The sequence below is a fragment of the Tripterygium wilfordii genome, chromosome 3, assembly GCF_013401445.1.
Source record: "Tripterygium wilfordii isolate XIE 37 chromosome 3, ASM1340144v1, whole genome shotgun sequence".
In the NCBI taxonomy this organism is placed as follows: domain Eukaryota; kingdom Viridiplantae; phylum Streptophyta; class Magnoliopsida; order Celastrales; family Celastraceae; genus Tripterygium; species Tripterygium wilfordii.
The window spans coordinates 11,772,050-11,794,227 of record NC_052234.1 but is presented as its reverse complement, the minus strand read 5'-3'; the positions used below and the strand labels follow the sequence as shown (position 1 = coordinate 11,794,227).

The following is a 22,178-nucleotide window of genomic DNA, read 5'->3' as shown; positions in this document are numbered from 1 at the left end:
GGTTTGTTTTCCAAAGTCCAAACACGTAATAATAATAATAATAATAAACACATAATTAATTAGTAGTTAATCAACTTAATCTAATGAATTTGCGGAACAAACAATACTAACCATTTTTAAAACCCATAATATAATAATTAAAAATTATTGGTAAAGGCGCGTTACCGTCTCCTCTCTCTCTTCCCTTTATTATCAATATCATTCCCTTCTCTGAATTCCAGGGGTTGGGATCTTGATTGAGTTTCATGGCCGTTCTCTGAATTTCTTTCTCGACCCATTATCTGGAACGTCTCCAATTTCTCGATGGAGGTAACAAATTGCTTTTATTCCATTTCTGTCTCTCTTTTTGGGTTGATTTCATGGGTATTTTGTGTTTATATCGGATGATTAAGATGGAATTCGCATCTGGGTTTCCTATGCAGGTTCTTTAATTCTGTTTTCTTTTTTTTTTTTTGTCTCAAAATATCAGTCGTTTATTTCGATGCTAATAATGTTGTGCATTATAAGCGGAATTTCACACCGTAAAAGAATCTGTAACTCTTGTGTTTGTGGTTTTCAACTGAAATGGATTGCTGCGTATTATTTCCTTTCCTGGCCAACAATATTTATTGTACAATTATGAAGGAAAGTAGAGGGTGCTAATTTGGCTATGTGAAGGTGTTCATGGTAGGACATTATGCTACAGACTTTCATGCATGGATTCTTATTGTCCACCAAGTAATTGGTTTTAAGGATTTCATTGAGTTGTGCTTTGCAAAATTTCAAAAGATTTAACTGCTTTTGCTAACTATCTAGAAACTGTGGAATAAAAGTTCTATGAAGATTGCAATAAAAGAATAAAAGGAATGTACACAGCTTTAACAGCTTTGTTGGGTATCAATGCAGCTGTCAATCTAAGACCTCAACTTCTCTTGTCTTGACTTGAAGAGAATGCAATTAGCTCCTCATTAGCTGGAATGTGTTTCACTTATAAGATTTTAAATTGAGGCTTTGCTATTTTCTCTTCACTTCGTTAGATGCTGGTGGATGCACCGGTTTTGATTTTGTGAGGGTTTTTGTGCTTGATAGGTTCCAGAGAACGAGTCAAAGAATCCTGATTGTCACATGACATCGGCTGTGGCTTTTGTGGATGGGGGAATTCAGGACGCCTGTGATGATGCTTGTAGCATATGCCTCGAGGAGTTCTGTGAAAGTGATCCGTCAACGGTAAAAAAATTTCCTGTGCATTCCTATCCCTTTATCTCCTTGTTCCTTAACCGTAAAATTCTCTTATACAAAAGAAACTTAAAATTCTATTCTGTCACTTCTCTGCAGGTGACAAGTTGCAAACATGAATTTCACCTACAGTGCATCCTTGAATGGTATGATGCATAATTTGTTATCATTGGGTTTCAGTTTCAATGTTCCCCTTATTATTTTGAAAATTTACCCTCCCAAAGTTCCTAGTTATCATGCAAATCTTTTCTTTTTCTGCAGCTCCTTTCTTTATCCTTTTTAGTTAATCTCGGTTTTCTTTATTTTCTCTCTACTTTGACAAACGGTAAACTAAATAATGGTGAAAGAAGAAATACTGGTAAAAAAAAGCATATACGCACACCAACATAAGTGAAAATAATTACTCCAAATCCTGCTGCATCATGAGTTAGAAAGGGCTCCAAAGAATTCAGACTTAGAGAAGTGAACATAAAGCTTGCAAGCCACCCATTCTTGAAATCTTAAATGAATCCCTTTTCCCATCAAGATCCAGAGTTTGCACTCTTCCCACTATTCCTGTCAATAACTTGAAGTGATTCATCCTGCGACTATAATATTCCTTCTTTTTAGCTAGACAACTTTTCCTTTACTGCTTCTGACCTCACTCTGTGACCTAAAAAGTCAGGGACTAACACCTGCGGAAGAAGATGATCAGTTGTGTCAACATTATTTTTTGCACGTAAATAGAACCTCAAGATGAAACACTTCCTCCAGTGGGTCTTGTTTTAGTCATGAAAATATATACCAGTATTCCACCCTCCCCCTCCCCTTCGCCTCCACTTTTATAAGCACTCCAGTTGTTATTGCTTGGCATCTCACTAATGCACGATTAAGATTTTGCAGTCTTATCTCAGAATGTAGAATTATTGATGACGTACAAGTTTTGCCTGCAGATCAATATCTGATCTTCTAACAATTCAAGCCATTGAGAATTTTGGCTCTATCTGCTTTTGTAGGTGGTAATATCTAATTTTTTATATGCAAACTGGTTTAAGATTTAGATTGAAAGGATTGAAATTATAAACCTACCTTGGAGAGGTCCTAGTTGCCGGTTGTTGACTGAAATGTCCATTGAAGTTTAAAATATGACTGGACATTAGACTCCACCATCCTGGATGGTTCTGGCGAGGATTGTCTATATCGGCATCAGCCACCTGATTCTGAGTTCAAATCCCCTCATCCCCTCCCCTTGCCCAATTGGGCCTTATCAATGAAAGAAATGACTGGACTTTGAAAAGTATGTCTATATTGAATAACGATTTGGTTAAATAGGTGCCAGAGAAGCTCCCAGTGTCCCATGTGTTGGCAATCAATTAGTCTGAAGGATCCCAACAGGTTGGTTGGATACTTGGATATCTTAATTATGACTTTGTGAGTTTTCTTTTAAGTACTCCTTGGAGTTATCAGTGTTCATGTCATGGCAGTCAAGAGTTGCTGGAGGCAGTAGAGCGAGAGAGGAACTTTAGGGCTGCTCCACCAAGAAACCGAACTATATTCCATCACCCTACTCTCGGTGATTTTGAATTGCAGCATGTCTGTTGTCATTGGTACTTTTATTATTTTTAGTCACACAGATTATGAGCTGTGCCTATTGAGATTTCTTGTACTATGATGCAGTTGCCAGTGGGCGCAAATGATTCTGAACTTGAAGAGCGGATAATGCAGCACTTGGCTGCTGCTGCTGCAATGAGACGGGCTCACCATATTGGCAGGAGGGATGGCCAGAGGAGTCAGTCATCTGCCCATGGCCGTCAACGCTTCTTGGTCTTTTCCACTCACCCCAGCACGCTACCTTCTGAGTCTGTTTCTTCCTCTGATTCTCAATTAGGAGAGGGAAGTGAGTCTGCAGCTAGTCCATCTTCTTCACTTATATCTCGTGGAGATGAACCATCTCAACAGATTCCACGACATGCTTCAGTTCAAGCCATTCAAAGTTCTTTAACATCTGGATCCAATGTCAGGCAAGTAAATCAATGAGGAATTTTTAAATAGTCTTCAAGATCTTCATATGTAATTGACTTACCCAGTTACCCTTATTTCCATTTTGATATATTAATGCAATTTTATGTTCTGTGCTAAAAGCTAAGGTATTTAAGATTTCATTTTTTTGGCAGGGGTTCTAGTCGATCCCCACCACCAAATCAAGATAGAGCAGGGCCATCAGAACTTCAATCCTTCTCAGAGTCTCTAAAATCTAGATTTAGTGCAGTATCAATGAGGTATCAATATCATACATGAAGAGACTAAATCTTGTTTCAGTAACTCTAATTTGTGTCCAATATGTTGCAAGCTTTCTTCCTTTATTATTGTGATTACTTCTAAATGGTTGCTAACACGTTATAAATGCTTAATTATTTTTAGATACAAAGAGTCCTTTTCAAGAAGTACGAGAGGGTGGAAGGAAAGACTATTTTCTCGCAACAATTCTATGTCAGAGCTTGGTTCTGAAGTGCGGAGGGAATTGAATGCTGGAATTGCTAGTGTATCCCGAATGATGGAGGGCCTTGAAACCAGGGAAAATAGTATTGCCAATGACACCTCTGAATCGATTCGTTTGGGTGATGGTAGTTCAGGTACGGAGCACATCAACCGAAACAATGGTGAGACTCCTTGCCCATTGGATGAAGGCAAGACACCAGCTTCTGGTGCTACAAGTTCGGCTTCTAGTTTAAGTAGTTGAATATTGCTTCAGCAATGACATCTATGCTCAGCATTTCATCTTTGAAGGTTAGTATATTAGATTAGATGCTTTTAACTTACAATTCCAGCACATATTCCCTACATATGGTGGAGGTGAATAGGGAGAAGGGATTATACCTTCTTTCTCGTTACTAGTAACCCCAAGTCCCCAACCACATATTCAAATATTGCATGGTACAATGATTGCACTGGATCACAGTCGGTAAATTTAAACATATAGTCAACAATTGTTGGTTGTATGTTGCATGACGTTCTTATGATTTCTATCACCTCCAATTATTTTGGTCGAGTAGTAGAGTTGCAAGGAATACAACCTAGAGGTCACAGGTTCAATTCCTGGAAATAACCTATCCACATATTATGCGGGATTAGGTCTTCATACATCTTGCATGCTCTCCCTACCTGGCCCACTGTAAGAGTCTTGTGCACGGGTGTTGTTTACCGTATAAACTCTCTAAGTGATAAAGGTCATTTGACCAACTCACTCTTTTCGTATGTTTGCCTTATAGAATTTTCTGCTTGGCTCGGTTTGGTTTAGCTGTGTCTCTTCTTAGATTGATGTGATTTAGAGTTTCAGGTTATACAGTCATTTCCTCAGAAATGAAATGCTGAGCAGAAGATGGTTTTTGCAGTTATGGGCCAGCAACTGTCGCTGTGAATGAAGTCTGAATTCTGAAACCAAATTAGGGGGGAAGCTTTGAGGGGAAATTCTTAGTGTCTGGACATTCACATTCACATTCACGAATGGGTGTATGTATATATGTAAAAGAAAATGTCTGGATGATTACATTTTGGCTCAGACAAACAAAACTTGAGGCATATTATGATATATCTTGATCTGTTCAATTGTTCGCTAGCTACCTCAATCATTGAGTGAGCCCCGAGGCGGAATTGAGGAAGTAAGTGGCCGTACCAAACATATTTACATTACACATAGCCCATTATAATGTAACACAATTGAGGCCCAATGGCCTGTCTTTAAATTCCCAAGGCCCATTATACTTAACTATTAAGGCCCAAGGAGACATGGGCAGTAGCAGAAAAACATAAAGATGCGCACACAGCCCGTAAAATGTGAAGAAGCGCGGTGTCTTCATTGCAAAACTTGGCACCTAGTCGAGTCGACCAGGCTCGGCCCCAGTGAATTATGTAAATTTATTCATAATATTTCATTTGAGATTGTGTTTTGGATTGGGGTTCATGAACCTAAACAGGATGACCTGTAACCATAAAACAAGAAGGGGAGAGAGATAGAAAAGAAACACCTACCGACACCCACAGAGGTGTCGGTAGCGTAGAAACAAGGGCATTTATTATTCACTTTCCGAACCGACACTCTTCCCGCCAAGTTACGCACCTGTCATTTCTAAACTGACTCGGCTTCACATGGAACTCAACTAATCTTGAAGCGGCTGGTGAGGCGAGCTGTTGTGGCTTGGCTTGAGCTTGCAAAGAGGGGTTGGTAGTCTATTGACAGCCATAGTCTACGCGTGGCCCCCACAACCAGGCTGGCTTCAATCTTCCAAGTTCTCTCTCAACCTTTTATTCTTCCCCAAGCAAGTACCGTACCTAACCAAACCACTGCCCACTGGAGCCGCCTCAAAAGCTCTCGCACTTCCATCACTGACCGGAAAAACGAATCCCAAACACTAACAAAAAGTCGAGCCCTGGTTCTCCACTCTTCGAGCCACCATGGATTCTCACATCTATGGTGTCTCTAAGCTTCTCATTCTCCTCCTCTCTCTCTCCCTCACTACCGCCATTACCAGCAGATCATTCTCTTCTACTTCTGGTGCGGGCCAAATCAACTCTAACTCGGTCCTTGTCGCTCTTCTTGACTCGCACTATACCGAGTTGGCTGAACTCGTTGAGAAGGCTCTGCTTCTACAAACTCTCGAAGAAGCTGTTGGGAAGCACAATATTACCATTTTTGCCCCGAGAAATGAAGCACTGGAGCGACAACTCGACCCGGAATTCAAGCGGTTCTTGCTGGAGCCTGGTAATTTGAAGTCTCTCCAGACTCTCTTGATGTTCCACATTATCCCCAAACGGATTGGAGACCGCGAATGGCCCGCTCAGAAATCTGGGTCGGTGAAGCATGACACTCTCTGGAACGATAATCTTCACTTGACGACTACTAAGGGTTCGCAAAAGAAATATGTTGACTCAGCGGAGATAGTCCGACCAGACGACGTGATCCGACCCGACGGCGTCATCCACGGTATCGAACGCTTGTTGATTCCGCAATCTGTACAGCAAGACTTCAATCGGAGGAGAAGCTTGAGAGCCATATCCGCCGTGCTACCGGAGGGTGCGCCGGAAGTGGATCCCAGAACACACCGTTTGAAGAAACCGGCAGCTGTACCGGTTGGTTCGCCGCCGGTTCTTCCGATTTACGATGCGATGGCTCCAGGTCCATCCCTAGCTCCCGCACCAGCTCCGGGGCCCGGCGGCCCACACCATCACTTCGACGGCGAGAGCCAGGTCAAGGACTTCATCCAAACACTGCTACATTACGGTGGCTACAACGAAATGGCCGATATTCTGGTTAACCTAACCTCGCTAGCCACCGAAATGGGGAAATTAGTCTCCGAAGGTTATGTGATAACAGTCCTGGCACCAAACGATGAGGCCATGGCGAAACTAACAGTAGATCAATTGAGCGAACCGGGGGCGGTGGAGCAGATTATATACTACCACATAATACCGGAATACCAGACCGAAGAGAGTATGTACAATGCAGTTCGGAGATTCGGGAAGATACGGTACGATACACTGCGGTTACCGCACAAAGTAGAGGCCCAAGAGGCTGACGGGTCTGTCAAATTTGGAGCGGGAGACGGATCGGCCTATTTGTTCGACCCGGATATTTACACTGATGGGCGGATTTCAGTTCAGGGAGTCGATGGGGTTTTGTTCCCAGAGGAGGTGAAGGATACTACGGAAAAGAAACCGGCTGCCGCTGTGAAGAAGGTTGTTGCCAAACCCAGAAGAGGTATGTCTTCAATATTTTAATTATAATTAGCTTTCATTAATGTATGGTAACAATTTCTTGTATTATCTTTGTTTTCGTAAGGAATTGTTTGTTTCCTCAATCAGTTTAATTGATTATACAGTTTTAACAGAGTTCATGTAAAATTTTGAAATATGTGGCTGCAATTGAGGTTATATTGTGGGTTGATTCTTGGTGTCGGTGGGGCAACCAAGGACCAGATGTCTCTGTTCTTTTTTTTTTTTTTGGTCTTTTTGAGCAAAGTTTAGTGTGATTATTGTGTTGATATGGTTGTTTTGCATAAAGTTCTTTTGTATGGAGGAAATGGTGCCAAATGCGCCCAGTTCCTTGCTTTATGTGCATTTCTTTTGATTCCACTGAAGAGAAAGCTTAATAGGATGGCATTAGTAAATTTTCCCTTTTGTGAGTTGGAGTTCTTGCTTTTGCTTTGAAATGGTTTTTATTCCTTAGTAGAAAAGATGAAAATGGCCATGCTTTTCAAGGACTTGAAAGGGGTTTGAAGGCCAAGCAAAGGTAACTACATCATACAGGTGGCATAAAAGTCTTTGAATGTCCATCCCACCGACGAATTGGTGTGACCCAGACAATAATAAAGGCTTAATCAATCATCCTTGGCTGTCCAGCTGTGAATCACATTCTAATGTCCCACCACCAACATAAGATACCAACGACAGCCTGCCTACTATTAATTTTCATACCAAATTAGCCACTTATGTTCTGCTGCTTTTCTTTATTGGAACCATTTTTCATATGCTGGAATGATTATTTATCTCAATTGGCTTTTATTTTATTTGTTGACCTGAAACTTTTTCTATGGTATATAGTTGGTGCAGTCTTTTTTAATCAAGGTTGAATGATTCAACTTGTAGCTCTTGATGGGTTTTGTTTTGATGATGTTTGACTTGAAATTGATGTTTAATGTAATGCAACATGGTTGCAGGGAAGTTGCTGGAAGTAGCATGTAGAGTGTTTGGAGCTTTTGGACAGTTCAATTCATGTCAATAAAAATACACTAGCAAAAATCACAGAGAAGAAGGTGACACCAAATAAACAATGGAAGAAATGGTACCTAAATCTTATTTTCTCCTTCTTTATTGACAAGTATCCTATCTATTCTTTTATTGGCTGATAGTGACGGTTTTTTTTTTTTTTTAATTTTGTTTTCATTGCAGTTGTAGGAAGAGCTTCTGTGTAATACAAACTGAAGGCAGCTTCCCCTGTTTTGCATGATAACTCAAAAGTTCATGTTTATTTTGTTATAAATACTGTAATTACATGTGATTTTTTCAATTATTTTATGTATGATTCACTGCTTGAATGACCTTAGGAAAAAAATAACATGATTTGCCATCATGGATTATGTTATTTTTCTGCGTCTGTGCGTCCAATTCTTGTGAATCAAATTTAAACAATATTCTTTTTTAGTTTCCCTTTTTGGTATATCCTTATATTGTGTGTATATATTATTAAACAATACTGGTGACCAAGACATCTCAGCTGTTGCTGTTTCGTAGTTGGTGTTCAATTGTCTTCATCTAATTGTCTAGTAAGAAAATGAAGAACGGCATTATTGTTCAATCGTTGGTGATAAGAAATTTTGACTGAACCTTGAACTTTCCCTGTTTTGGAAGGAACTGTCGAACTTGTTTGGTAGTTTTTGGACAAGGCTATACCGATGAATACATGTCCAGCGAAGAAAGCCTGACCTTATCTTTGAAGAGGGTGTCCTACTGTCCTTTGGATAGATAGCATGTAATTCGGTTGCAAATGAAATTTGGTGGTAATGGTAAACAAGTTGGTTGATAGTTTAGTTGATAAATTTCTTTGAGATCAAACTGTATATACTTGAGGGTTTTGACTTTGATTTTCAATAGAAGTAATACCGTACGGTCTTATTGATCTGAGTTTAAATTTATATCGAATGTCTAAAAATAAACCTGTATGGTTTCGTTATCCGTTTCGTTATCCATTGAAAAAAAAGAATGGGGTGGCGATAGAATCCTCCAAGAGCTAAATCTATATTCATACTCAGACATGCTTATACAAGTACATACATGTCATTGCCGCACTGAACACACAAGAGGCCAAAGAGATGTATTAGCTTTATGAATTGAATGACATTGGCCGACCGTCTCAAATGAATCACGTCGAATGGACACAGCAAGTTCAAGATTACATCATACCCAAAATAAAGCCATGTCAACATAAAGGGAATGACATCTACTACATATGTAACCTCAAAAATTATATTGATTTACACAGTTTTGCCACACTTGGAGCAAAAACAAAATCAATGAACAGAACAAGATCCTTATAAAAATATAGATAAATATACTTACGATTTACACTCGCCAGGAAAACTGTCATCAGCAACTTACAAGCACACTTATCCACAGCATGATGGAAATTCAACTTTGAAAGCTACGGATTTAAGGTCTGAAAATCATGTCTTCAAACTCCAACTGCAACTTCACGCGGCATGATATCAGGATTTGGTAGAATAAAAACTTCTCCTTCATTTTGAGCAGGATTTGTTTCAGATAATGAGGCTATTGAATCCTTGAATTCGGACAGGCTGACAATTTGATCAGTTTTCTGCTCACCATTCTCATCGCATGCAAGCAGGTCTTGTTTTTCTGCTTCCTTTATCTTTGGTTTTGTCTTGACAGCCTTTCCCTCAGTTTTAGCACCCGTAGATTCTTCAGATTGCAACTTACGATGGGACTTCCCAACTGGCTTCTTAAAAGTAATGGTATCTCTTTTACTGTCTGTTTGGCTTGCCGTCGTGTCATTGCCCTGCTTTTGGTTCAGAAGCGGGCCAAGACAAGATGCACCATTGTCCAATGACTTCTTAACTGCATCAACAGCATTCTTATGCCTCCCGAGCTTTGGAGATATTGGACGAGTAGTTGGTATCTTTCGCAATTCGTCAACACAAGATTAGATGCTGTCAGTATATAAAGTTCCCAGAAGACTTTTTTTCATGTGTCTATGAATCTGTGATCAAGGTAGCGGCAATATAATGCATACATGATACATTTATCTCCACATGCACATTTTTACCTACATATGCCTACATGTTCTAATAACCATGCTGATATAATATATTGTTACGAGGATTGTCAACAAGGCTACAAGGCGATAGGAACTCTTGGATTGTAAGGGTAGGGTTTGGGCCTGGATTCTTGAGAGCCCATGAAACACTGGTATGGAGGGGTCCTTATCACAAGGGCAGGTGACAAATATCGCAAATGTGCATGAATGAGAAGTTGTAAGGAATCCTAGGATTCAAAATTTGGTGGGGGAGTAGCTTTCAACAACAAAGTTCTACTAATTGTACTGCAGGATGCCGAAGCATCTTGCATGAAATCATATTTTAACATAAAATAGATGTCCCCGAAGAAAAGGGAAAAAAGTGAATCACCTTCTTTAGTTCGGTTTTTTGAGCAGGTTCCTTATAGAAACTCGGCATTGGTGTAGCTTTAAATGTCAAACTTTTCCTCCATTTCTTGATTTCTGCTTCCTGGTTCTCCTGCATAATAAGAACATTAAAAAGACAAAATGAGAGCCAAGTTCAGATTTTAAATAGGAAGGCCATGCAACTATATATTTAGATCAAAGAGAGGATCATAATTCATAAGACCTTAGATTTTGCCTGCAGGTCACTTTTTTCTACTTCCTTAGCTTGGATCTTCTGTTCTAGCTTTGAAAAGAACTGTAGGAAAAAGGCCATCATTACAGATGTTACTAATAAAAATGAAACTATCAGCAAGGTACTAATGAAACTGAATAGCATCCACAACCTCCTTTCGTTTTTCAGCACGTTCATCCAACCTGAAGGAAAATCCAGAACCACTGCTTCTCCGTCCACTAGGAGTAGAACCTCTATTACAGAGAAAATTACAAATATATGATAGAAATATCCAACAAAGAAATAAAGAAGTAGCATGTGCAAAGAAAATTACGAGTTAGTAGAGTGTGTGTCATCATCCTCTTTGCTCGGTAACATGGATGACAAAGGTTTCGAATTTTGATCGTCTGACCTGCAATTATGGGAGATTCAACAGAATTATGACTCAACAGCAGGGTTATCTCCTTTTTTCCTTTTCATGTTTTCTTTGTAAGGGAAGGGATTTTTTTTTTTAATTGAGGTTTATTCTATATCTTTCACATAAATTTTAAGTGAACTTGCTTTGGAGAAGTCAAACAACCCAAAAATAATTAATACAACTCTACAAAAGGGTGGATCCATGAAAGCCCTGAACTTACTGAGCAGGTTCTGATGGAGGGTGAATAGTGGCCTCATTCACGGTACGTGGCTTGCCAGACTGACAATGCAAAAGGAACGGATATGTGAATAAACATTTCTACAGTATAGAAAAAAGAAAGAGTCTGAAACCAAGAATTTTACCACTGCCTGCAAGTTGTCATGAATGGTTGGCAAAGAAGTCCGCTTTAGAGAAATTCCACTGGCATTTGTATTTGCTTGCTTTGGTTTCGCTCCAGTGGATGTAAGCCTCCTGGACATGGAACTGACTGATCCATTAGACACAGAATCCAGGGCTTTTGTCCCATTTTCTTGGACATGTTTATCATTGCTTTTGACTGGGCGTATATCAATGCTCTTCCTCATGCTGTCAACAAGAGCACCTCTTGATGGGAATGAAAGACTCTGAGAAAGTACTGGCCTCTGCTTACGAGGGAAATGAGTAGTGGCTTTCAAATTAGGTTTATCCTTCCCTCCTTTGCCATTCTTTGAGATAGCAACATTACGAGTTTCAAGTTCCTAAACATACAGGTAACAGAGGATTGGAGAAAACAAAGCATGGTTGTATTTAGTAAATGCTATTAATTTCGATCACAGAGTCCCAATTGAAGTAGATTGAATGCATGGTACATAGTACCTTCAAGGGTTTTAAAAGTTTACTTTCTGATATCTTGGCAGCTGCATCAGTAGGCACAGGGGAAGAGATAGGAGCTTCAGATTTTGCAACTTGCTCAGAAGTTTCCTTGGCATTCAAATCCCCTTCACCATGGGCAGCATTTTGTTCTACCTTATATTCTTGGACAGATCCTTCTGCAGGTGCTTTCTTAGTGACAACAATTTTACCCTCCAAAGCCAACCCGTTCTCAGACTCCATCCTCTATAAAAACTAACAGCAGAGAGCTGCAAAGTTCTAATTAAAAACGCAGCGTAAATAAATATTCATCTACTCAAGTCACCCCCTCTAAATTAAATAAATAAATTTGGAAAGTTAATCAAAGTAAAGTCAGTCCTAATTTCCCCATATACTCTTCATTTTATTTATGACATTCCCTTTGTCAAAAAATTTAGATATTTTATGTGCTAGAAGATCAAGATCTGTACTATAAGCTGCCACTTGATCAACGATAAAAAAGAGCATAAAAAATTGGAACTCTGACAATGATATTTCACGCAGCTTTGTTTACTAAACTTGTTCCTCCTTTGTTTGGCAAGCTCATCAGCCTCATCTCAAGATCTCAATAAAACACATATTCTACCAATCCACTTCACCTACTAAGCTAATTAAATCAAAGGCAAAAACTGATACCATGAAAACTGCAGAAGCTGGAATTTTATAGATGCAACAAAGTTGAACATTAAAAAACGAATTTAACTTTCAACTTCTCTAGGAACTTGCTTTCATCAAAAACAAATGATATTCAAGTCCCGAGAAACAAAAAAGTTACAATTAATAAAAGTTAAGATGTCCTATCAAGGGGTTAAGGATACCATGCAGCGACCAGGAGAACTTGATTACTTGAATTACAGTGGTACGTTGCAATAGGTGAAATACAAAGCAGAAACATGAGCTCAAATTTCAAGTGTGGCATAAGTAAGTAACATAAATCCAGGTTTCTTCTCTTTTTTTCCCCAACATTGTTTCCGCAATTAGAAACGACACAAAGATGAAGAGATCGACCAGCAGTCAGCAGAGATCTGAACAATTTAGGTTTTGAATAGCCTAACATCTCATTAATCATGAAATCTATAACTATCCTCAACTAATCCATATAATAAGCATCACACGAAGCCATTACCCGTCAAATCCTCATAGAAATACCTAAATTAAGCAAGCAGACTTAAAGATCAAACAAATTTCGAAATTGAACACCACCAATCAACATACGAAGACCGACAAGAAGAGCAAAATCATCGAAAACTTGCAGGACTTCGAATCCAATACCAACATAAACCCGTACCTTGGAAAGTGAGGCCCGAAGTAGCGAAGGCTAGATCGTTGAGCCTGGACAGCACCGAGCCTATTGCGAGTGAGAAGCGGAAGTGACAAAATTTGAATCCAAAAGCCACGCAAGGCTTGACACCAGAGAGAGCAATTATTCCTCTGCTTCCATGTGAACTTCTCAGAGACAGTGGCACGAGCTTATCAACGAAGATGATGGACTGATACAAATGTGTAAAATGACGCAACTGCCACTGACCAATCAAATGATAACAAGCTCTTTCATCGTCGTTAACATCCTTCGAGTAAGGGTAAAACGGTCAAAATCGAAACCCGCCAATGATTGAGGAGAATGGAAGGAACTGTTTGAGAAACTGTGTGTTGGGTCCCACGTCCTCACAGGTCACATGTGAGCATGTCCCTATGAGCTGACATGGCGCGACCGAGCAACATGATTGGTCTTACTTTTTTGGCCTAACCTTCACATTACAAATCCCACCCCCCATCCACCGTCGCGCGTGAGCTGTCACAACGTGAAGGAAATGTTTGCTTTGTTAAATGTCAGATCATCCCGCTCCGTTTTAGGGACCCACCGTATTGTTTCTAGGATTTTGTGGTTGTTACGTTGTATTCATCTGTAACAAACACTGTCTTCACAACACGCGCCTATTATTGTCATGTGAAGAGCACGTGCATTGTGTTCGAGGGAAGATACCTATTCGAGGTTTGGATTGGGCCCGTTAGGAGGGCCCATTGAGCTTCCAATCTACAATTACTGTCAGCAATGAAGGATTGAGGAGCTCAATTTCTCAATTATTGGAATTTAGAGGATGAAACTTCATTTAGATCTTATCAAGAAGGCCAAGTTAGGTAAGCAATTAGTGCCTTATCTCACTACTCACCAATTAATAGGCAAAACCCCACCAAGATATATACAAATCATAGCTTTATTCTCAATTATGTATTCAGAGAAAGCTAACAGCTCTAATTCATTCTGGATTAGGATAGAACTGTATCATTTTGGGAAATCATGATTATATTTCACATTGGATTGACATAATCCAACCCAATAATATTAGGTAAAGTCCTAGCACCTCTAACACAAATGACATGTTTTTCGTTTTCCGGGCTTAATAACAGATGATGATGGCTTATGACTTATGAAGAACAAATTCGTGCTGGCTATAACCCAGAGCAGATAATATCCTTATGTGTTTGTGTTTGGACTTGAATTTCCAACAAATCAAACCATACTACCATAGATTCCTTGCTAAAAGCTGATTAGCTCATATTCACATTCAAAAGAACAAAGACGATAATTGCAGAAAAAGAGATGAAATCTAACAGTATAACCTTATTTTCTTCAACTTTATGATGCCTTAATCAAGTTAATTAATTTGGACAGGACTGCCCACCCCATTGTAGTGGGGACAGCATGTATACATCACAGAGAGAGATGCAGTTCTAAAAAAAGAGCTTCCTTTCACATACTATACCATAAATTAGTCTATTGCAATCTGTTCTGGGACCAACTTCAACATATAGACAGACATTCAAGGAAAAAGACTATATTCTTAGCAGAAACTGATGATCCTTAAGCCTTCAAGAGTCGCAAAGTGTGACATTAACTAACTAAAAAAATTGGGAAAATAAAAGCTTTCTGTATCAACAAACTGGTAGTGCCTCCCTAAATCCAATGCTAACACTTCTACCCTGAACACCATTCTTACCCTTTGCGCCATTGCCCTTTTGCATCATCGCCACAAACTCGTTATAGTCTATCTGCCCATCCTGCAAAATTCAAAACCCAGTGCAATCAATAAAATAAAATATTGTTCTATAGATATATATATGTGTATATGTATCCTATTTTTCTTATATGGACCACAAGTGCAAGTGCAATTTGGCTTTCTGACATCTTATTGAAGAACTGGAAAGAAATTGGACTAACATTATCTTGATCTGCTTCCTTGATCATTTCTTCTAAGTGAACATCCTCCATGCCAAATTCATCACAGGCTTTTTGAAGCTCGTCCAGAGTGATATAGCCACTGCCATCTTTGTCAAAATACGAGAAGGCTGCATATAGATTATCTTCCCTTTCAATTTTGTTTAGATGCAATGTCGCGGCTATGAACTCATCGTAATCAATTGTACCACTATTGTCAACATCAGCCTGAAGTTTCAAAACCAATGGAAACATATATGAGAAGGCTGTAGCTGCTTGAGCTAATATAATACAGAATTCTAGAATGATACTCACAGCCTGCATTAGATTATAAATCTCCAATTCAGTAAGATTAGCGCCAAATCTTTTGAGTCCCACTTTTAGTTCTTCGAAAGTAATTTGACCACTGTTGTCAGTGTCTATCATCTTAAACATTTCTTTCAACCCTGCAATTTCTTCTTCGGAGAGAGTATGCGCAATGACCTGTAGGCAAAAAAAATGTGTAAGTTAAAAAAAAGAGAAATGAGAACAAAGAAGTTGATGTATCTAATTCTAACATTGTTGAGTTTTTAATGATTCAATTCTGACTTACTCTGAGAGCCATTTTCATGAGCTTATTCATTGCAGAAAACTGCTTCAAGCGACTTAAGACTGCAGAATCAAGAGGCTTGTCTGGTGCCACTCCATCAGTTTGAACCCAAGGGTGGCCTGCAAAGGGACCAAAACAATCATTACTCCTTGCCCTTGGTGGTGCCTAGGATACCCTGCCACCTATGGATAAATTTGCAACGCAAAATCATGCAGCAGTGCTTATAATGCTGACAAGTTTTTCCATTCAAGACACAAAAGAACTACAGAATCTGATTATGGGGAAAAAAATTGAGCTCCGAAATAAGGAAAACAAAGAACAAGTAGGAAAATATGTATGAAATTTACAAAATCCAATCATCGGGGTCTAATGAAACCTAAATCCGGAGATGACTTATCTAAAAAACTTAAAATGCAGCACGCCAGTGTTGCTGGCTGAATGGAAGGTTTGATCAACCAACTAAGCATTGACATCCTCAATAGCGTATAATTCTTTCCCTTACCTTCTAATGCTCTAGTTATCCATCATATCCGCAAAGGGATGTGGGTAAATCAGGATTATGCCATCAATAGTTAAGCACTATTGTGGTTGACTAATTTCTGCATCTTTATCTCAGTAGAATATGAATGTAAGAAATGGTAACTTACACAAGACTTGATGAGCAGTTATCCGGCTTTTGGGGTCCCTAACTAGCATCCTTCTCACTAAATCTTTTGCACTATCAGAAATATTAGGCCATGGATCAGATGAGAAGTCCAGATCACCATGCAATACCTCATCGAATATATCTTCCTCGGTTTCTACATCACAAATGGAAAAACACACCTGAGCGACATATAATGATTGCTAAAACCTTGGGAACATAGATTAAAGCAAAGAAAAGCAAGAAAGGTTCACCGCATAATACATATCCGAAAGCTCTTACCAGCCCAAAACGGAGGCACCCCACTTAAAAGGATGTAAATCATCACTCCAGCACTCCAAACATCTGCTTGCGGACCATAACACTTCAACAGAACTTCGGGTGCCACATAATATGGGCTTCCAACCACATCACTCAAAATTTGCCCTGTAATTTAGGACAGTCAACAATAAAATAGGCATAGCAAAATGCAAGAAATAGAAGCACAGAAGTTATGTAAGATATCATAAATAGCACATAAGCAAAGGACAGCAGGTAAATGGCACCACAAGGGCAATCAACAAAAGCATACAGCAAGTTCAATAAGAAGCATAGAGCATCAGTAGCTCTTGATCATGAAAAATACCAAGCATAAATGGAAGATGATAAGAAAAAGAAAAGTAAAAAATCCAATATAACGGATGTCTGGAAAGATAATAGTAAATGACATGAACCCAAGAAAGTAAAGATAATCATACATACTTGGCTTGAAAAATATCGATAATCCAAAATCTATCGCCTTTAGAGGTGAATTTTCCTCCTCATTAACGAAAAGAAAATTCTCAGGCTTAAGATCGCGATGCATGACTCCCAAAGAATGACAGGTTTCTATAACTTCAACTATTGTCCTGGCAAGTTGAGCTGCCTGTCTTTCTGTATAATGCCCTTTCTTAATAATCCTATCAAAAAGCTCACCCCCAGTGCACAATTCCATTACAACATGAACGGCTACAGCATCCTCGTAAGCCCCTTTGATTGAGATAACATTGGCATGCCCAGACAAGTGATGCATTATCTGAATTTCTCTCCTCACATCCTCCACATCATCTTCGGTAAGCAATTTCCTTTTTGCAATGGACTTGCAAGCATACTCTTTTCCAGTCCCTTTCTCCACACAAAGAAAAGTTGTACCAAACTGACCATGTCCAAGCTTCCGTCCCAGGTTGTAGTATTCCTTCAAATGACCGGTTTTTGTTTGTAACACTGACTCAGCCCGGAGCCCTGCACTCGCTAGCCTCTTTACATTATGTGGCTTTCTTGGCTTCTTAGGCTCTTCTGGTTTACTTTCTTCCTTGCGTCTTGTTGGTTGTGTAGGTTTAGCATCTTCAATATGCCTAACTGGCTCTGGCTGCACCGGTTTGGGTTCTTCCTTGGGTTTTGCGGGCTCTGGTACCACTTTAGTCTCTTCCTTAACAATCTTCATCTGTTCTGGGGGCTTGTGTGGAGGTAAAGGAGGTTTCTGCTCTTTGCTCTCGTTACTCATCGAGAGTGGTTCACTTTTAGGTTCCTTGTTGCCAGAAGCAATTGTTTTCGACCACCATATCGAGTTAGAGAATGATTGAAGAAGTCCCTCTTTTGAAGCCATTGATCCAACACAGAGATTTCCCATCTGGAACTACTAAAACCAATTTCCTAATCAACCACCAACTCCAACTCTTGTTGAATCCAATACCAATGCACTCTTCAACATTTACTCCAACTATCAAGAGCAGTATATCACATACACATTTTACAATTCTTCAATCCAATAAGAAAATGACCTTCGTCAACACAAACAGAACACTATATAATGTAGCTCCCTTGGCTACCCAAGAAATCCCCAGAAAAAGCTCATTTAAATCAGTTACGCACGTCTAGGGCATATATTATCAAAGAAGAGAAACTTCAACGAAATTAACCTGAAAAAATATAAACCAATGTTGACCGTTGGGAGGGAAGGCAAACCGATTAAATAAAACGTAGGAAAAGATATCCATGAACGGATGACAGAGGAGGAGAAAAAGACAGGATGGGAGGAGACGAAGAACGAGTCTGGTTACGTTTTTAACGGGGTCGAAGCAGTCTGTCTAATATAATAATTCAATATCAATCCATATGTGGGTGAGAGTTTGATATTGTCGCCCTTTCCCCCATTGTAATGCAAAAAGAAGGGAAAAAAAAATGGAAGGGAAAGGGACAGGTATTGCCGTTGGAATGCTTCAAAGGAAACCGCTGGTGGATTTTTTCAAACTATAGGAGTGGAGGCGCACAACCTGATGGACGGCTGAGATTTTCTTTCAGATATCTGCGGGGATTGTTTTCTTAGCTGGCTGTTTGTTGTTTTACTTTTACGCGGCCGGCCACCGGCAGCAGGGGATTGTAACATGCCAGTGTGATACAGTTCCAGCAAGACACGAATCAAAAACAAGAAAACTACGACATTATATTAATCCCGAGAAGACAGACAGACAATGTACGAAGTTCGAAATTTCTAATGTATGCGAGTGACTACGGTTTGACTTGATCCACCAGTGAAAACTGAAAACTCCACCTGGTTATTGTTGGAGACGAAACAACTAGCTTCTTGCTGGCAATGGAGAAAACTATGGAAGCTGGTCAATAGCCTGCAACGTCAACCACCAGACCAGTTGTTTTAAAAAATATATATGAGAGAATGCAAAGCTTATCTAGCGTAGTTAACAGCAAGAGACGGTATGATGGGAGATGAAAGTGAAGAAGATCTTCACAAGAAGACGAGAATATTAAGGAAACAGTGTCAACCCATAATTAAGGGTAATTAGGATTGATTGATACAATGATATTATTGCAATATCAATCAAATCCATAGTAAGTAAGGGATTTGACCTATTCATTCATTTGAAATATTTTCCTCGTCTACTTCTCTATGCATTCACAAGGAGACTCAAAACTCAGCTCCTTGAACACCTTATGATTGTATTCCTTTTCTTGGAGCTGATATTGTAGGAGTTGTTCGTCCCGGTTCTCCAATTCTAGTTAGTTTAGTTCTTCCAAAAAAAAAAAAAAAAAACCTCAGCTCCTTTACATCCATAGTTAGATTTAGACTCCCAGATCCAACCAAACCTAAAAACATATACTACACAATCAAATCATCTTAAACCCATTGATACAAAATATACTCGTCCACAATTAGCTCTTGATTGTTGCTGTCACTCTTGTTCCTTTTTCTTTTCTTTTCTTCGTTTGTTTTTAATCTCTCTTGGGTTACTTTCCCCAAACAACTCTTCATCATGAAAAGATGTTATTAACTTTAACCCAGCAAGCACAAAACAATCCAAAAGGGCAAGATCCGGTTCTTAGTCAAATCTTTTTCTCAAGACGACTTTGCAAAAAAAGTATAAAAACACAAATAATACTCGTTGATAAAATCACCAAATGCCTGCTACTTCGAGAGTTTCTTCAAGCATTCCTAGTACCAAGGAATCATAATGAAATATCTAGTCTCTAAGCGAAAACATTATTCAATACCCATTTTTGCAGTGTATATTAATATATATGGTTTAGAGAGGGGGGAGGGGGGTGTGAAGGGGATGTCGGAAAACAGAGACAGAATTTAGTTAACTTATGCAGTTGCTTTCATGCCTCTGATTTACACGTCTCTAATACTTCCAGAAAGATCAGCATACTTCGTATCATGCTCACTCTGTTTAGGATAGACTTCCTTCTGAGGATGACCTTCAATTGGTATCCCTCGCCTCATAGATGGTGAGGAGGAAGATTCCCGATCATAAGAAGGTGGAGGGCCAAATATACCAAAGAAGCTGTTTCTCATCTCGTCAGCTGCGTCGAAGAATCGGTCAATGCCACCAAAGACGCTACGCTCAATTGCCTCGATATCACTACGTAGCCCAGGGAAGTTTGCCTCGATATCACTACGTAGCCCAGGGAAGTCAAGCGGCCCCTTTTCAAGAGACCCAAATGAATGGTTCCCTTGAACCACTTGGTGTGTGACATCTTCTTCTGTGTGCTCTTTGTTGGACTTCAGCACTTCAACAGGCCTAATGCAACAACCACAGTGAAAACTAATTAAAAAAAAAATCATCCAGTAATATTTTTTTCCCCAAGCGAAATGGTAACTTCCTACTAAATTTGGACCAGATTAAAATAACAGGAGAATCATACTGCTTCTGACCCGGATCATGAGCCTTTACCAAGAATTACAACACCCATGCCCCTTCTGGCATCTGTGGGTGCAATGTATTACATGTTTGCATATATACCAAAAAAGGTGAAGCCTTGCATGGTTGAACAGTTCCATTAATCAAACTACCTAACCCAGCATCCATCTCAAAATGACAACAATGTACAGGTAATGCACAGTAAGTTTAGCAAACAAAAAAAGGGTATGCCCTCTGATCCTGAATATGACAGCTACAGTTGGCATAAGACATTACTTGCAATTCCCTTTCATTCTATGTGTCGAGAAATTCATAAATTGCTAGAGTAAAGCTTTAACTTTTCTGGATATAGTTGCACCAAAGAATATTGAAACAAGCAAGCTATCCTTTATAGGCTTACAAATAGTAGATACCCCCATTGAGGTGGAAAAAAAAGAAAACTTATCAGCATGTTGCTTTCATGTCAAATAACCTCATTCCCTCTCCATTAAGTATCTTCCCAAATGCCAATCAAAGGAGCAAAATTAAACCCGTCATTAACATTTAGCTTCGATGTCAAACAACCACTTTCTCTCTTCATTATGTATCTTCCCAATGCCAATCAAAGGAGCAAAATTAAAGAGAACTTAGCACATTCAGCTTTTAAACCAAACTAACACCCCGAACATATACTTAACCTACTCGCTTACAGTTTGCAACTGCTAGCACTATGTTTATTTATTTAATTTTCTTTGTAACGCCATAAATATGTATGAATATCTAGAAGGGGTTAGAGGGATAGAATCTACTTCTTCCTTATTCCCAACATTCAATTTACAAACAAATGAAAGTTGTGACAGTTCTTCAGATTTACTTTGCAGCTATGCTTGGGAAAGAGGTGTGTGGAGGTGAGGAGAAAAATAGCACTCCAAAATTAAGGTTGTAGGGAGGTTCTATTAAATTTTGTGTCAAGAAAACATCCTCAACACCCTTCACTTTGTAAGTCATCCCTCCACTAACATTCTCTTTCTCCCATCGACGATAGGTTATACCCAAACACCTCACTTCCCAAAAGCCACCAACACAGACGCAATAACAGATTATTTCTTTAAAATCCCAGAAAAGTAAATTCGGTATTAAAATAATCTCGCAGTAATTACTTTCTTCCGAAGCAAAAGAGGAATCAATAAGCAAAATATATAGAGGAAGAGAGTAATTTACTTTCCAAGGCAATCTCTGAGGATCTCCTCGGTTTTCTCACACTTGCGAACGAATTTCCCGGGCTCAACCTCCTCCGTCTTGCACTGAGATCTCACAACCCTCCGTGTCGAGCATCGGTCACCGGAGGAAGAATCGTCGAGATTATTAGGGCTTTTTGGATAGGATACGTTAAACTCCTCATCACCAACGCGGTCTGCAGCATCGTCTCTCCAAACCCAACCCATGTTCCTGCTTCCTGCGAAAATGAATAATTTCAGCGTTCACTCCTTCACGGGTCTCTAATTAGACTCGACAAGTTCAGAGATCTGGGCCTATAAGCTCGCAGAATGGGCCCATACGGGCTTTAGGTCATGTATCATTCCTATTACGTTCCCAGGCCCACTTTTAGGGCTTGTTCAGCTCACCCATGGTTAAAAAAACCTAGACAAGGGCCGAAGGCCCAAAGTTCTA

General features: G+C 39.4%; 5 protein-coding genes across 11 annotated transcripts; 2 read left to right on the top strand and 3 right to left on the bottom strand.

The window, feature by feature from the left end:
- Nucleotides 1-153: 153 nt before the first annotated feature.
- LOC119993846 (E3 ubiquitin-protein ligase RHF2A-like) lies at nt 154-4,800 on the top strand. Of its 3 annotated transcripts, none has more exons than XM_038841152.1 (9): nt 154-309; nt 1,069-1,206; nt 1,315-1,361; nt 2,527-2,589; nt 2,679-2,787; nt 2,872-3,215; nt 3,369-3,473; nt 3,616-3,981; nt 4,587-4,800. In XM_038841152.1, exons 1-8 carry the CDS (start codon nt 304-306, stop codon nt 3,932-3,934), a joined length of 1,131 nt encoding a protein of 376 aa, XP_038697080.1. In that variant the 5' UTR covers nt 154-303; the 3' UTR covers nt 3,935-3,981; nt 4,587-4,800. The 3 variants fall into 3 exon arrangements, with proteins under 3 accessions (XP_038697080.1, XP_038697063.1, XP_038697071.1); XM_038841135.1 differs by having other exon boundaries at nt 4,532-4,800; XM_038841143.1 differs by having other exon boundaries at nt 4,526-4,800.
- A 708-nt stretch (nt 4,801-5,508) lies between these two features.
- LOC119993838 (fasciclin-like arabinogalactan protein 15) lies at nt 5,509-8,391 on the top strand. Its single transcript, XM_038841123.1, has 3 exons — nt 5,509-6,949; nt 7,908-8,032; nt 8,140-8,391. Exons 1-2 carry the CDS (start codon nt 5,647-5,649, stop codon nt 7,970-7,972), a joined length of 1,368 nt encoding a protein of 455 aa, XP_038697051.1. The 5' UTR covers nt 5,509-5,646; the 3' UTR covers nt 7,973-8,032; nt 8,140-8,391.
- A 691-nt stretch (nt 8,392-9,082) lies between these two features.
- On the bottom strand, nt 9,083-13,382 carry LOC119993813 (protein WVD2-like 4). 4 transcript variants are annotated; one of them, XM_038841104.1, is made up of 9 exons: nt 13,193-13,372; nt 11,872-12,120; nt 11,379-11,753; nt 11,237-11,295; nt 10,933-11,010; nt 10,771-10,852; nt 10,611-10,682; nt 10,392-10,499; nt 9,083-9,883 (listed from the first exon to the last, which is right to left on the bottom strand). In XM_038841104.1, the coding sequence occupies exons 2-9, from the start codon at nt 12,106-12,108 to the stop codon at nt 9,419-9,421; spliced, it is 1,476 nt and encodes a 491-aa protein (XP_038697032.1). In that variant the 5' UTR covers nt 12,109-12,120; nt 13,193-13,372; the 3' UTR covers nt 9,083-9,418. The 4 variants fall into 4 exon arrangements, with proteins under 4 accessions (XP_038697032.1, XP_038697016.1, XP_038697024.1 ...); XM_038841088.1 differs by having other exon boundaries at nt 11,872-12,144; nt 13,193-13,370; XM_038841096.1 differs by having other exon boundaries at nt 11,872-12,134; nt 13,193-13,370.
- Nucleotides 13,383-14,666: 1,284 nt separating this feature from the next.
- Nucleotides 14,667-18,602, bottom strand: LOC119987035 (calcium-dependent protein kinase 26-like). 2 transcript variants are annotated; one of them, XM_038831758.1, is made up of 7 exons: nt 17,095-18,001; nt 16,636-16,779; nt 16,358-16,510; nt 15,714-15,829; nt 15,437-15,604; nt 15,125-15,349; nt 14,667-14,964 (listed from the first exon to the last, which is right to left on the bottom strand). In XM_038831758.1, exons 1-7 carry the CDS (start codon nt 17,999-18,001, stop codon nt 14,839-14,841), a joined length of 1,839 nt encoding a protein of 612 aa, XP_038687686.1. In that variant the 3' UTR covers nt 14,667-14,838. The 2 variants fall into 2 exon arrangements, with proteins under 2 accessions (XP_038687686.1, XP_038687678.1); XM_038831750.1 differs by having other exon boundaries at nt 15,125-15,604; nt 17,095-18,602.
- A 1,146-nt stretch (nt 18,603-19,748) lies between these two features.
- Nucleotides 19,749-21,983, bottom strand: LOC119985118 (fra a 1-associated protein-like). Its single transcript, XM_038829298.1, has 2 exons — nt 21,729-21,983; nt 19,749-20,408 (listed from the first exon to the last, which is right to left on the bottom strand). The coding sequence occupies exons 1-2, from the start codon at nt 21,950-21,952 to the stop codon at nt 20,000-20,002; spliced, it is 633 nt and encodes a 210-aa protein (XP_038685226.1). The 5' UTR covers nt 21,953-21,983; the 3' UTR covers nt 19,749-19,999.
- Nucleotides 21,984-22,178: the final 195 nt, after the last annotated feature.

Coding starts and splice junctions, on each gene's coding strand:
- LOC119993838 (XM_038841123.1), top strand. CDS start 5,647: ATGGATTCTCACATCTATGGTGTCTCTAAGCTTCTCATTCTCCTCCTC. Junction 6,950..7,907: donor TGTTGCCAAACCCAGAAGAG/GTATGTCTTCAA, acceptor ACATGGTTGCAG/GGAAGTTGCTGGAAGTAGCA.
- LOC119985118 (XM_038829298.1), bottom strand. CDS start 21,952: ATGGGTTGGGTTTGGAGAGACGATGCTGCAGACCGCGTTGGTGATGAG. Junction 20,409..21,728: donor CTCAGAGATTGCCTTGGAAA/GTAAATTACTCT, acceptor TTGTTGCATTAG/GCCTGTTGAAGTGCTGAAGT.
- LOC119987035 (XM_038831750.1), bottom strand. CDS start 18,001: ATGGGAAATCTCTGTGTTGGATCAATGGCTTCAAAAGAGGGACTTCTT. Junction 16,780..17,094: donor ATCGATATTTTTCAAGCCAA/GTATGTATGATT, acceptor CCTAAATTACAG/GGCAAATTTTGAGTGATGTG. Junction 15,830..16,357: donor AACTGCTCATCAAGTCTTGT/GTAAGTTACCAT, acceptor GTCCCTTTGCAG/GCCACCCTTGGGTTCAAACT.
- LOC119993846 (XM_038841152.1), top strand. Junction 1,207..1,314: donor GTGAAAGTGATCCGTCAACG/GTAAAAAAATTT, acceptor ACTTCTCTGCAG/GTGACAAGTTGCAAACATGA. Junction 3,216..3,368: donor ACATCTGGATCCAATGTCAG/GCAAGTAAATCA, acceptor TTTTTTTGGCAG/GGGTTCTAGTCGATCCCCAC.
- LOC119993813 (XM_038841104.1), bottom strand. CDS start 12,108: ATGGAGTCTGAGAACGGGTTGGCTTTGGAGGGTAAAATTGTTGTCACT. Junction 10,853..10,932: donor GACACACACTCTACTAACTC/GTAATTTTCTTT, acceptor TCTCTGTAATAG/AGGTTCTACTCCTAGTGGAC. Junction 10,500..10,610: donor ACCTGCAGGCAAAATCTAAG/GTCTTATGAATT, acceptor CTTATTATGCAG/GAGAACCAGGAAGCAGAAAT.